The sequence below is a fragment of the Pelecanus crispus genome, chromosome Z (genome assembly GCF_030463565.1).
Source record: "Pelecanus crispus isolate bPelCri1 chromosome Z, bPelCri1.pri, whole genome shotgun sequence".
Taxonomy (NCBI): Eukaryota; Metazoa; Chordata; class Aves; order Pelecaniformes; family Pelecanidae; genus Pelecanus; species Pelecanus crispus.
In genome coordinates, this window is record NC_134676.1 from 11,669,045 (window position 1) to 11,680,577 (window position 11,533).

The following is an 11,533-nucleotide window of genomic DNA, read 5'->3' on the forward strand; positions in this document are numbered from 1 at the left end:
GTGCTGACGGTGGTCCTAGAGGTGGTGGGGGATGTGCTTCCCTCCCTGCCACCACCCATTGCTGGGCTTTCTCCAGGCACCCAGCAGCTGGGAGGGTGCCAGCGGCATTTAGGGGACAGGGGTGGCTGGTTGCAGGGGACCGTCCCAGCAGCGGGGTCAGTCCTCCCCCTGCCCCAAAGGTACAGGTTGATGCAATAATGACGGAGGTCACCGGTGCTGCAGGGGTGGGATGCTGCCAGGTTTCTGGGCAGATCAGCAGCCACGGAGATGGACTCAGGCTACACCGCAGCTCCTCAGAGCAGGGCACAGCACTTCTGCGGGGCTGCCAGGAGGAGAGGGGGTTAGTGGGGCACTGTGCTCCCAACCCCACCAGAAAGCAAGGAGAGGGCAACTCCTGATGCTTTGAAACACGGCCGTCCTTGGCCATGGGACGTGTTTCCCACAGCGGGCACTGGCAGAGAGGAGGGTCTGGGTGCGGGGCTAGGGATGCTCCCCCAGCTGAGGGGCTGGAGTACAGTGTGATGCCATCTCTAGGGTGTCAGAGCCGGCCAGCGTCAGGCATTGCCCATTGCAGAGCACCTTTTTGCAGGTGGGTGACTCCAGCAGGTCCCAGCACATGGCGGGCAGAGCTGCCAAGTGCTCTTGGGTTCTTTTATTTGCCATATCTCTGTTGCAGCGATGCTGCCCTGGACCACCCTGGGGAGAGGTTAGGAGGCACCCCAGGTTTCTGTGCTCAGTGAGGAGCATCCCATGTCCCGCCGCTGCCGTCTTCAGCCCTGTGGCATGGCATCGTCTGCTTGTGTCCTGCTCTCCCCCGCCCCCGGCCTCTTGTGTGCAGCTCATTTTCTTTGAAGAGCGACTTCAAATGAAGCAAAGCAAAAAAAAAAAAAAAGAAAAAAAAAAACCACTGTCTTTCAAAGTGCCGAGTGCAATGGAAAGTTGGCCTCCCCCAGGAATCTGCGCCGGGGCTTTGCCAGACCACGGCGGGGCATGGCACAGAGCGGCTGTGCTGGGGGACTGTCACACCCCACATGGGCATCCATGCTGGTGCACATGGCTGTGATTGTGGAGGATGTTTTGGCTTGCAGCATTTCACTTTGGATGCAGGAAGGGGCTCACGGCAGGATATCTCACCGCAACTCCCCAAAACCTTTTGGATGAGCTCAAATGATGCCCCATGGGACAGCAGGGTGGACGCAGGGTGGAGAGTGGCACCTTGCGGTTCTGGCTCACATCCACGGGTGCCACGCACAGCCTGGTCACCCTGGCCGTGCCGGTGATGAGAGCGTCCTGTGCCGAGGGAGCAGAGTCCGGCACCGCTGCCCTCCCTTGCTGGGGCCGAGCCACAGCCACAGGCTGGGCTGGGTCCCTCTGCCCCAGCCGTGGCCGTGGGAGGTCACCCAGCCCCAGGCAGGCGGCAGATGCCTCTCAGGCCAGGATTAGCATGCAGGGAGCTAAAAAAGCTCTGATTGTTCCCTCTGTCCCGGCTCCGCTCCAGGACCACTGTGCCGGGACTCCCCGTCCCCAGGATGTGTCACTGCTGGTGCAAACATAGAGGGATGCTTTCTCCGCCTGTGTGCTCGTCCGTGGGGCTGCAGAGCCGCTAAGTAAAGTGGCCTGGCAGTGCACGTGCGTGTGCGTTCATTTGCACGCCTGTTTTCCTCTCAGCGAGGGAGTTTGGTTGAAGAAAGTAAGGGGATCCTTTCTGGGCAGGCTGTTTTGCAGCAGTGCCTGGCCCGGAGCGCCTGGCCCCCTGCCACGCCGCTGCACCCGGGGCGGGCGAGGGCTCCGGGTCTTCCCCTGCTCTGCGGCTCCTTCCCCTTTTGTTTGTGGCCTTCGGGCAGGCGAGGAAGGGCTTGCCCTGTTTCTTCTCTCTGCGGTGATGCTCGGTCGTGGCTAGGTTTTGGCAATGCTCAGGCGGGTCATTTACTAAGCCAATGTGTGTGTCTCGGGGGGGGGGGGGGGGCTCAGTGCTGCCTTCCCCCATGCTGCGCTGGCAGCAGGGGGCAGCTGCCCAAAAGAGCCCATCCGAGGCAGGGGAGCTCATGGGGTGCTGGGGAGCGCTAGGGGGGCCCTGGGACAGAGGGTGCTGAAGGGTGGGAGGATGCGGGGTGGCCCTCAGGGTGAGTGGTGGGGGACCACTGCGAGTGTTGCCGTGGAGATCAGGGCTTGGGATGCAGCTGGTGATGGGGTCTACAGAAATGCCCTCTGCCACCACATAGGGGTCTGGGGTGCCGCTGGGTCTGTCGGCAATACCACCCCCAGGCTGGCTGGGCAGGGCTGACGCCATTCCCCGAGGATGTGAGCAGCAGCTGGCTGCAAATCGTGCCATGACCCCAGCTCTTCCCTTGTCCATCCAGGGAAAGATGCCTTTCAGCATTGCAGCTGCAGGGTCATTTTTCCAGACTGGCCTTGAACCAGTCACTGGCCCTGAGACCTGACAAACTCTTGTCAGCAGTGAGCCAGCACCCAGAATATATCCCCCTGCCACAGAGCAGCACGGTGGGCGATAGGTGCAGCAGCTCTGCCTTCACCCTCCACAGCATTTGCACAAAAAACGCAGGGCAGCTGGGAGAAAAAATGATTTTATTTTAAAACTATTTCTCTCTCTCCACACTAACACAATCTCCCTTCTCCCTCATCCCCCCCTCCAGCACCATCCCCTTAACTCTGGCCCATGTGGTATTTGGAGTTATTTTTGGTTGCTGCTTTTAAGTGTATTTTAAGTCTTTTTTTTTTTTTTTCCATCACCAAAATATTTTACTTTCAGGCTGAATGTTCCCAGTTAGTTACCAGCATAGTTTTGGCAGAGACCTTTTAACTGATGTTTCTTGGGAACATTTCTACGGGTGGTTTGGTAGGAAAAGCTTATGACAGTCTCATGAAATTATTTATGTTTGGGGTTTGTGTTTGAGGCTGCTTGGCATGTTCAGGACAGGGTTGATGGAGGGTGCCACACACCTTCCCCCTTGCTGGCTTGCAGCACATCGCCTTGTAGCTCTTGTTTCCTCCACCACGCGGTTTGGTCTGCAGCCATGGGCACCTGCCTGCAGCAGAGGAACCAGCAGCTGCTCTGGGGTGCCTTTGCAGGGCTGGAGCACCTCTCCCTGGAGCCCCTTGGCTGTTGAACCCCCGCGACTCAGGGGGACGTGGATTTATGCCCATGAGCTGCAGCCTGTGCTTGGGGCTGGCAGGAAGCTCATTGCCTCCCGTGCCCTCAGCCCCTGCCCGCCTGCAGCCTGGAGCGGAGCCTGATAATATGGGTGTAAATAAACAGGCCTGCCTGTTTGTGAGGGGTGGGCAGGGGGGTCTTCCAGGGACAAGTGATTCAGCTGTCTGTGCCTGCCGGGGCAGGCGGGGCTGGCTGATAGGGACAGTGTGACGCTGCTGATAGGGATGGCGTGATGTTTGCCGGGACGGATGCCCCGAGGTGATGCTGGCTGGTACAGACAGGGTGATGCTGGCTGGCATGGACAGGGTGACGCTGGCTGATATGTGCAGGACCATGCAAGCTGGAACAGATGCCTTAGGGCGATGCTGGCTGGCATAGGCAGGGCGATGCTGGCTGATCTGTGCAGGATGATGCAGGCTGATCTGTGCAGGATGATGCAGGCGGGGGTTGATACCTCAGGGCAACACCAGGTTTACACTGGCTGATATTTGCAGATCAATGTAGGGTGAGATGGACAACTCAGGGTAGTGCTGGCTGGCACAGACAGGGTGATGCTGGCTGTGCTGTCATGGGGAAGACTCCATCTGTGGCTGGGGTTGACCCATGGAGAGTTGGGTGCACACCCCTGACTCAGCATCCCCTGCACTTCTCGCCCCGGACCCGCTGGTGATCTTTGAGTGGGGGGAAGGGATTTCAGGGCCTTTCTCCCTGGATCCAGAGACCCCAAATGGCCTGGAAGGACACAGACCTGCAGGGACCAGCCCTGCAGCAGGTGCAGGGATGGTCAGTGATGCAGGACCCCCAGCCAGCCCCACTCTCAGTATGGTCTGTGTTCTCACAGACCTGCTCTCTCCTTGGCTGTGTGAGCCTGTTCAGATCTAACTGGTGTCTCCTGCCATGTAAATACAGGCCAGAATTTCTCCTCGGTCCCTTCCCACACCAGCTGCACCAATGCAGGTCTCTGGACCACCCCAGGGCTGGGAGCCAGCCAGGGCTCCCGGCACAGGACTGCAATGGCAAAGAGCCCTTAATTCCACCAGCCCACACAGTCCCGAGCTCCTGGTCAGTGTTTGCCCTTTGCGTCCCTGCTCCAGGCATGGGGACTCTTCGGCAGCCAGGGACCAGCTGTGACAGTGGCACAGATCCTGCCGGCTGTCCCGGCTGGGGTCCCGGTGGTAGGTCCCCGTGCTGTCCCCGGCAGGATGGGGAGAGACAAAAGGGAGCAGTGGGGTCCATGGTCCTGCAGGGATGCTGTGGGCTGCGGACCCTGTTGGCCACCCCATTGCAGGGGGTGACACCCTCTCCCTCCCCGCTCTGCCTCCTCCAGATGCGCAGTCCCATCCCAGGCCTTGGCAGGGTGATGGTGTTCCTCGCAGCAGCCCTGGCGTCAGCCTCCCTCGCCGTCCCCGAGGGCTGGGGAGAGGAAGGTGAGCCCTCCCAAACCCCCCCTCAGCCCCCATGTCCCAGGCATGGGTATCCTGGGGGCACCCCATTTTCCCCAGGCAGGCACAGACCTACCAGAGCCAGGGCGTACACGAAATGCAGCCCCACGGCGATGGGTGTCCTCTGGCCAGCACCCCCCCTGCAGCTGTCCATTGCCCAGCCCCAGCTGGGACCAGTCCTTCCCAGTCCCCCGTGAATGTGATGTATCCCTGCATGAAGCAAGACCCCACAGCCAGCGCCCAGCTCCCCAGGGGGGTACAGCCCCAGGTTGCCCACCTCGACCCCCAGCCCTGGCACGGGGTGGCACGGGGTGCTTACACCCATCTGGGGGTGTGTGTGTCCCTCCAGGTGTGCAGTACGGACAGGTGGGGACAGAGGTGACCCTGTTGTGCGCCGGTGCCCATGCCAGGTAGGTGTTTTCCATGCACACCGGGAGGTTTATCCGATGGGATAGATTACAGGGTGTGCCTGGGGTGACCCCACCATCGCCGTCCTCTAATGCTGCCTGCCCGGTCTCTCCTCCCCAGCTCGCCGGTGCAATGGAGTCGGGCGGGCGCTGCGGCACTGCCGGAGGGCTCGGCCGTTCGGCAGGGAGCCCTGGTGCTGCCGCGTGCCAGCTTGGCCACCGCGGGAACCTACAGCTGCCATGGTGAAGACGGTGGCCTCCTGCATGCCGTGTCCCTGCGGCTGGGGCGTGAGTAGCGTGTCTGCGGGACGGAGTATGGGGGGTATGCACCCCCGCCGGGATGGGCCAGCAGTGCCCGTGCCCTGGCAGCGGCTTGCCAAGAGGGGACTTTGTGGTGACACGGGGGTCCCTGCGTGCCGGCTGGGCTGCAGGACGGGGGACCCCTTGCTGACCGTCGCTTCCCCCTGGACCCCAGGCCTGCCAGGGGTCCCCTTTGTGTCCTGCAGAGCCTCCGACTACGAGAACTTCTCCTGCTCCTGGACCTCCAGTGTGGAGACCTTCCTCCCCACCAGATACATCACGACCTACAGGTGATGTATCCCTACAGGGCACGGGCTGGGGGGGTTATGCGGTGAGCCCTGGGTCCTGGCCAAGGATAACCACCAAATCCTTCTGGCCGTCTGACCCACGCCCTGGGTTCTCCTCCTGCCCCAAGGACCACGCTGTGCCCTGGAGCAGGTCATGTTTTGGGATGAGCAGAGCACCGAGCATTTGCTTGCTCTGAGGGAGGCCCCCAGCAGCACTGGGGGGCCAGCACAGGCAGGCTGCCTTCCTGCCGACAGCTCTGCCAGCACCAGAGGGCTGTAAAAGAGAAGCAGGTCATCTGCAAGCCGCCGAGCGTCTCGGCATCCTTCAGGATGAAAGGAAAGCATAGCTGCTTCTAATTATCCCGGCAGGCCAAATTAGCGGGCTGCTTTGAAGTCAGCCGGAGGCCATAAAGCACAGCCCTGCTGAAAGCTGCAGGAGCGGGGGGGCTGGGGGTTTGTCGGGGAGGGGGCCACGTTGGAGCAATGGGGGCTCAGCAAGGAGGAGGCAGTGGGAAGCGAAGGGATTTGGGGGCCACAGGGTGAGGGCAAAGCCAGCTGCTGGGGAGCTGCTTTTATCAGCATCCCTGTGTGTTTGCTGCTGCTGCATGATAAAACCCTGGGTGAGGGAGGGCAGCCCTCCGAGAAGGACCCTCCTGGGCACCCCACCATCTCGTCCCCCTGGGATCCCCAGCTCCTGCTGCCAGGCTGCTCATCGGCACGGCTGGGGATGGCATTAGCTCCATCCCCCATGCCGTGCTGCCCAGGTGCATCAATGCAGGAGCGGGGTGCAGCAGAGCAGCCCCTCAGGACTGGTGCAGAGACCCCTGTCCCTCCTCTGGGTCACGGTGGGGTTGGCTTCATGCTGTCCCCTCATGCTCACTGTCTGCTTTTCTGTCTCTCCATGGCAGGAAGAAATCACTGACGGGTGAAGAGAAGCGGAGGTAGGACTGGCTCCCACCCTAGTCCCATGCCCTGGGGACTGGCCCCGGTCCCAAAGGCTCTGCCACTGTCCGTGGTGGGGTCCCCGAGATGAGAGGTGGTTGTCCCCATCGGGGAACCAGCTCCCCAAACCTGGGGGCCTGGGAGAAGTGTTTGCTCCAGGGAGGGACCTTTCCAGGAAGGACTGTGGGGCTGGGGTGGGGGTCACTTCAGTCACGCTCGGAGGGATGTGCCGGGCTCTGGAGGGGTGAGGGGCTGCCTCCTCCACTGCGCTCTTGGTTTGGGGGTCTCTCCATATGGCACCGCCTTGGTAGCTCCAGGAAATTATGGGTGGCAGGCGGGGGGACATGTTGCCACCCTGCCTCCCCGTCTGCAGGAACAAGAACGGGCATGTGGGGCCATGTCTGCAGGATCCGTCCCGCCCCGGCACCTGCACCGTCCACGGGTCGGAGTTCTGGAGTTCCTACCGCCTGAACATCACCGAGGTGAACCCGCTGGGCTCCAGCTTCCGCCTCCTCGATGTCACCATGCAAGCCATCAGTGAGTCCCCATCCATCCGTCTGTCTGTCCCCCATGTCTGTCCCTCCATCCCCCAGTCATCCAGCCCCAACTGGCAGCAGGGAGCCCAGCACCCCTCTGCATGGCAGTGCGGTGTGACGAGGGCTCCCTGTGCTCCCCCATGCAGTTAAGCCGGACCCTCCAGAGGGCTTGGTGGTGGAGCCCATCCCCCTGGCCCCTCGGCGGCTGCACGTGAGCTGGAAGTACCCCTCCTCCTGGCCCAAGGAGCCCCACTTCCAGCTCAGGTTTCGGCTCCAGTACCGGCCTGTCATCCACCGCTCCTGGTCCGTGGTAAGCGGCGGCCGAGGGAAGGCAAAGCTGGCGTGGGAGCAGGGTGGGCACGGGGCCAGGGATGGCAGCAAGGGGTGCACCCTCCTGCCCCACAGCTCCCCTCTGCCCGGTGCAGGTGGAGACGGTGAACCTCTCTGAGGTGATCACAGATGCTTTTGCCGGGCTGGAGCATGTGGTCCAAGTCAGCGCCAAGGATTTCCTGGATGCGGGGAACTGGAGCGAGTGGAGTGCCGAGGCCCGGGCGACGCCGGTCAGAGGTGCGAGAGGGACAGGCTAAAGCCCCCAGCATCCCTACCAGGTTGTGCCATCCCTCCCCAAAGTCCCTCCAGCACCCTGGGCTACCCCTCTCCAGCCCCTTCCCCATAGCACCCAGAGCAAGCCCCAGCTCCTGGGCTTCCTTGAAGTTGGCCCAAAAAGCTGGTCCCATGCACCATCCAAAAACTGGTCCCATAGTGGAAGGCAGAGCTGCAACGGAGCAAAGCATCTCCCAGCCCCACAGCAGGCTGCAGCTGTGCTGCTGCCATTTGGGGATTGCCCTCCACAGCCTCAGGGCAGAGGGAGGGTCCCATAGCACCTGTAGCACCCCAGGAGCACCCTTGGGCTCATGGGACCTGGGGGAACAGGGGCACCCTTCCCTGCTCCTCTCTGTGGCGCCTGGGGTGCCGCTCATGATTTTGGGTGAGTGATTCCCATTCCCTCTACCCTTCCAGACCCGGCCACCACCGCAAGTGAAGAAACCACTACAGATGCCAGCCTGGAGAGCCTGGCTGAGGAGCCCTCCCAGGCTCCCAATCCTGAGCCCATCAGTGAGTAGAGCTGGAGGTGGCAGGCAGGCGTGGGGACTGCCCGCAGGCAGCTGCCTGCCTGGGCACACACACAGCTGAGAGTTATGGGGAGGGTCTCTTGCTCCATGCCTCTCTGTGTCTGGGGTGCTGGGGTGCCCAGGAGCTTGCAGTAGGGTCCCTCTGTGGCATCCCTCGGCTGTGACAGTCTCTCTGTCCCAGACCACAGTGACCCCCTGGAGAAGATGGCCATCCTGGTGTCCCTCGGGATCTTTGCCTTCTTCGTACTGGCTGCTGTTCTCGTCATCACCATCCTCATCTGGTAGGTTGGGTTTAGAGAGGGAAGGGTCTGTGTGATTGCTGTACCCATCCCACTCTGGCTGCCAAACCCCCAGCATGGGGTGTTCCACGTTCCCCCAACCCTGCTCTGGGGTCCCTGCCCAAACAGACTTCACGCCAGCCCCATAAGGTGGTTCACGCTCCCGTTGCCCCCCTGCCACATCAACACCTCTTCCCAGCACACCCCACCAGCTGCAGCACTGCCCAGCCTGCCTGGGGTCTTTCTGATGAGCCCACACCCATGGGACTTTTCTCTGTATCCCCCAAAGACACTGCTGCTACTAACATCCCTCCAAAGCCTCCTGCCTTGCTGGGGACCCTCCTGCTCCCTGGTCGGTGCAGAGACCCCTCCATATGCCTTTGCCCCCTGGGAGTCCTGCCCCTGGGCACTGCCTGCTGGTCCTGTCCCCAGGTCCCCTCTCATCCTGCCACTGCTGGGCTCTCGCTGCCGTGCCGTGGCTCTGCCGTCTGTCCCTGTCCCCAGCCCAGCCCTGTCCGACCTTGTGACCAGCTCCTGCTGTAGCCCTGCAGCTGACCCGCTGGAGCAGCCGGGCACAGCTGGGCACAGCTGGATGGGGATGCAGAGCAGGATCGCCAGGGATGTGGGCGGTCCCAGTGCTCAGGGGGGCTGCTCGGGGTCCTCAGCCACCGCTGCTCTGTCCCCAGGCTCCGGGTGAGGAAACATGGCAAGGACGAGACCAAACCCCACAACTTCTTAGTTGCTGCCTCCCACTTGAAGGCACTGCCGAGTGAGTCAGGGTGTGTGGGGGGTCATGGGGTGGATGAAGGGGAAAGGGGGGGGGGGGTAGGTCAGAGCCCCCTCTGACCCCCTGCCCTCTCTCTCAGCAGAGGCTCAGATCCTGTAGTGAGCCCTGGCCGATCCCTGCTCCCTGCACCCGCTTGCCCACGTGTGGGACTTGATGCCACTGCTGGCTCCCAAGGACCCCACGCCTCCCGGGTCGCCCATGGCCGTGGACATTGCCAGAGCACCCAGGGGGTGCAGGATGGACCCTAAGGAGAGAGGCTCTGCTCCCAGGAGCTTTGGACTGCCCATGCCCGCCAGGAGCCGGCTGGAGGCACCTCGGACTCAGGGTGACAGGCCAGCTGCACCGCCGGGCACTGCTAAACACATGGGGATGAGACGCTGAGCCAGCCATACTTCACTGCCTAGTGTTGAGGGGGACCATGGGTGCAGGCTCCCAGGGGTGCCGGGCATCAGTGAGCAGGGAGTGCTGAGCCTGCCCATGATCCCCCCCACCAGCCATCAGCAGGCAGGAGGGACCTCCCTCCACCCCCCCCACCCCAATCCCTCTGCCCCTCGCCCCCCTGCTGTGGCTGGACAAAGCAGTGATGTCAATAAAGGGGATAGTGTTGGCACTGCCCAGGCAAAATCCACTTGCAGATGGTGCTGGGCCAGGGGAGAGGTGAGTGGCACCTGGTGAGATGGTGGCTTGGGGAGGGTCCTTGCAGGAGGTGCACAGGCAGCAGGGCTGGTCCCCAAACAGGTCAGCCCCCTCCCCAGGAGCCTGGAGGGGCTGAGAGAGACCCTCGCCTGGGCCAGCCCTTGCTGAGTGCTAGAAGAGGTTGCAGGCAGCTGCCTGGGACATCTCCCCTGCCCTCGCCAGCCTGGCAGCAGGGACAGGACCCTCTGCACAGCTCCCCCTCGCTCAGCATGTGGCCCCCTCCCCGTGCCTCAACCCAGCCCCTCTAATGGTTTCCATGTGTTGGCACCTCCTGACCCCAGTGCTCAGCGCCAGCGGCCCAATGAGATCCAGATGGGGTTGGGTGGAAATTCAGGCAGCAGGGAGTGTGGGGAGCAGAGCCAGCGCGGGGTGGGACCCTGCGCCTGCCCTGCCAGGGAGATGTGTCACTCCCGGCTGGGCCTCGGGGCTGCCCTTGAACCCAGGGTGCAGAGGGAGCCTGGAGCGGGGGGGACCTCCCAAAAGGGTCCTCGTGCAGACCGGGTTGGAAGGGACCGGGGCAGGGCTGTGCTTTTTGTAATGGCATGTGTGCCCACGGACCCCTCTGCCCTCACTGAGTGCCCCTGCACTCCCGCCCCCGGTGCAGGGGTACGGGTGCTGCCTGTGCCAGTGCTTGGGTTTACGGGGTCCCAGCCCCTCGCTGCCCCTGGTGAACGCAGTCACCCTGGCTGGGGGAGATGGGGTCAGCCCTCCATCTACAGCATGCTACTGGGGTGGCACCATCCTTGAACAGGAGCAGGGCTCTCCACAGAGCAGGTAAGGAAGGTCACCGAGATGGGGAGGTGTAAGGGACCAGATCCTGCCTGGGCTTCTGGGCCCAACAACCACATCCCCTCTCCCAGGTGCATCCCAGAACTTGCCAGCTCCAGCTGCATCACACTGCCATCACCTGCTGGCCTCTGGTCCCCAGCATCCAACCCAGCCAGCACCTTTTCTGATGTGTCACGGTCACCCTTGTCTCCCCTCGGTCCCCAGCATGGCATGGGCAGCCCTTTCTGCTTGGAAACCTGCTCTTATCACCACCAGATCCTATTCCCCTGCCACTGTGGAGGGGATCAGGGCTGTGGTTGTCCATAGGATACTGTTGAACACGGGTGATGTCCATCCCATAGCTGTGGCTCCAGCATTCGCGAACTGAGCTCAGTGGTTTCCCGGCACCTGGTGCTGGTTTAGAGGCTGACGCCAGCTCGAGACGCAGGAGCGCAACGGCCAGAAAATGGGAGAGAGTGTGAGTCGGCAGCTCTGGCCCCTGTATCCTGCCGGCTTGTAAACTCCAGAAAGTCCAGGCATGCTCCAGATAGAAGGGGGTTGCTGCTGGCCGGGGGGAGCAAAGATCACTGGAGCCTTGCACATCCACGTGTGCCTGCATTGTATGGGCAAGCTCAGGTGGGTAGATGAGAAATGACAGGCGGCGGGGATCCATAGCTGTGCTGTCCCTATGTGCCGAGCCCTGTGTCCCCTTGTTTAGCTGGGGCTTGCCTGGCCAGGCAATGGGGACACCCAGTTCTGGTGACCAGGGCAGCTTGAGGGTGGGC

At 62.3% G+C, this 11,533-nt stretch overlaps 1 protein-coding gene across 1 annotated transcript; it reads left to right on the plus strand.

The window, feature by feature from the left end:
* The first annotated feature begins 1,444 nt into the window (after positions 1-1,444).
* Positions 1,445-9,383, plus strand: IL11RA (interleukin 11 receptor subunit alpha). The gene is given in 13 exon segments (XM_075726984.1): positions 1,445-1,612; positions 4,500-4,599; positions 4,964-5,024; positions 5,143-5,309; positions 5,497-5,611; positions 6,517-6,549; positions 6,924-7,087; positions 7,233-7,396; positions 7,512-7,653; positions 8,107-8,202; positions 8,401-8,500; positions 9,184-9,266; positions 9,364-9,383. Coding segments are annotated over 13 exon segments (1,413 nt in total).
* Positions 9,384-11,533: the final 2,150 nt, after the last annotated feature.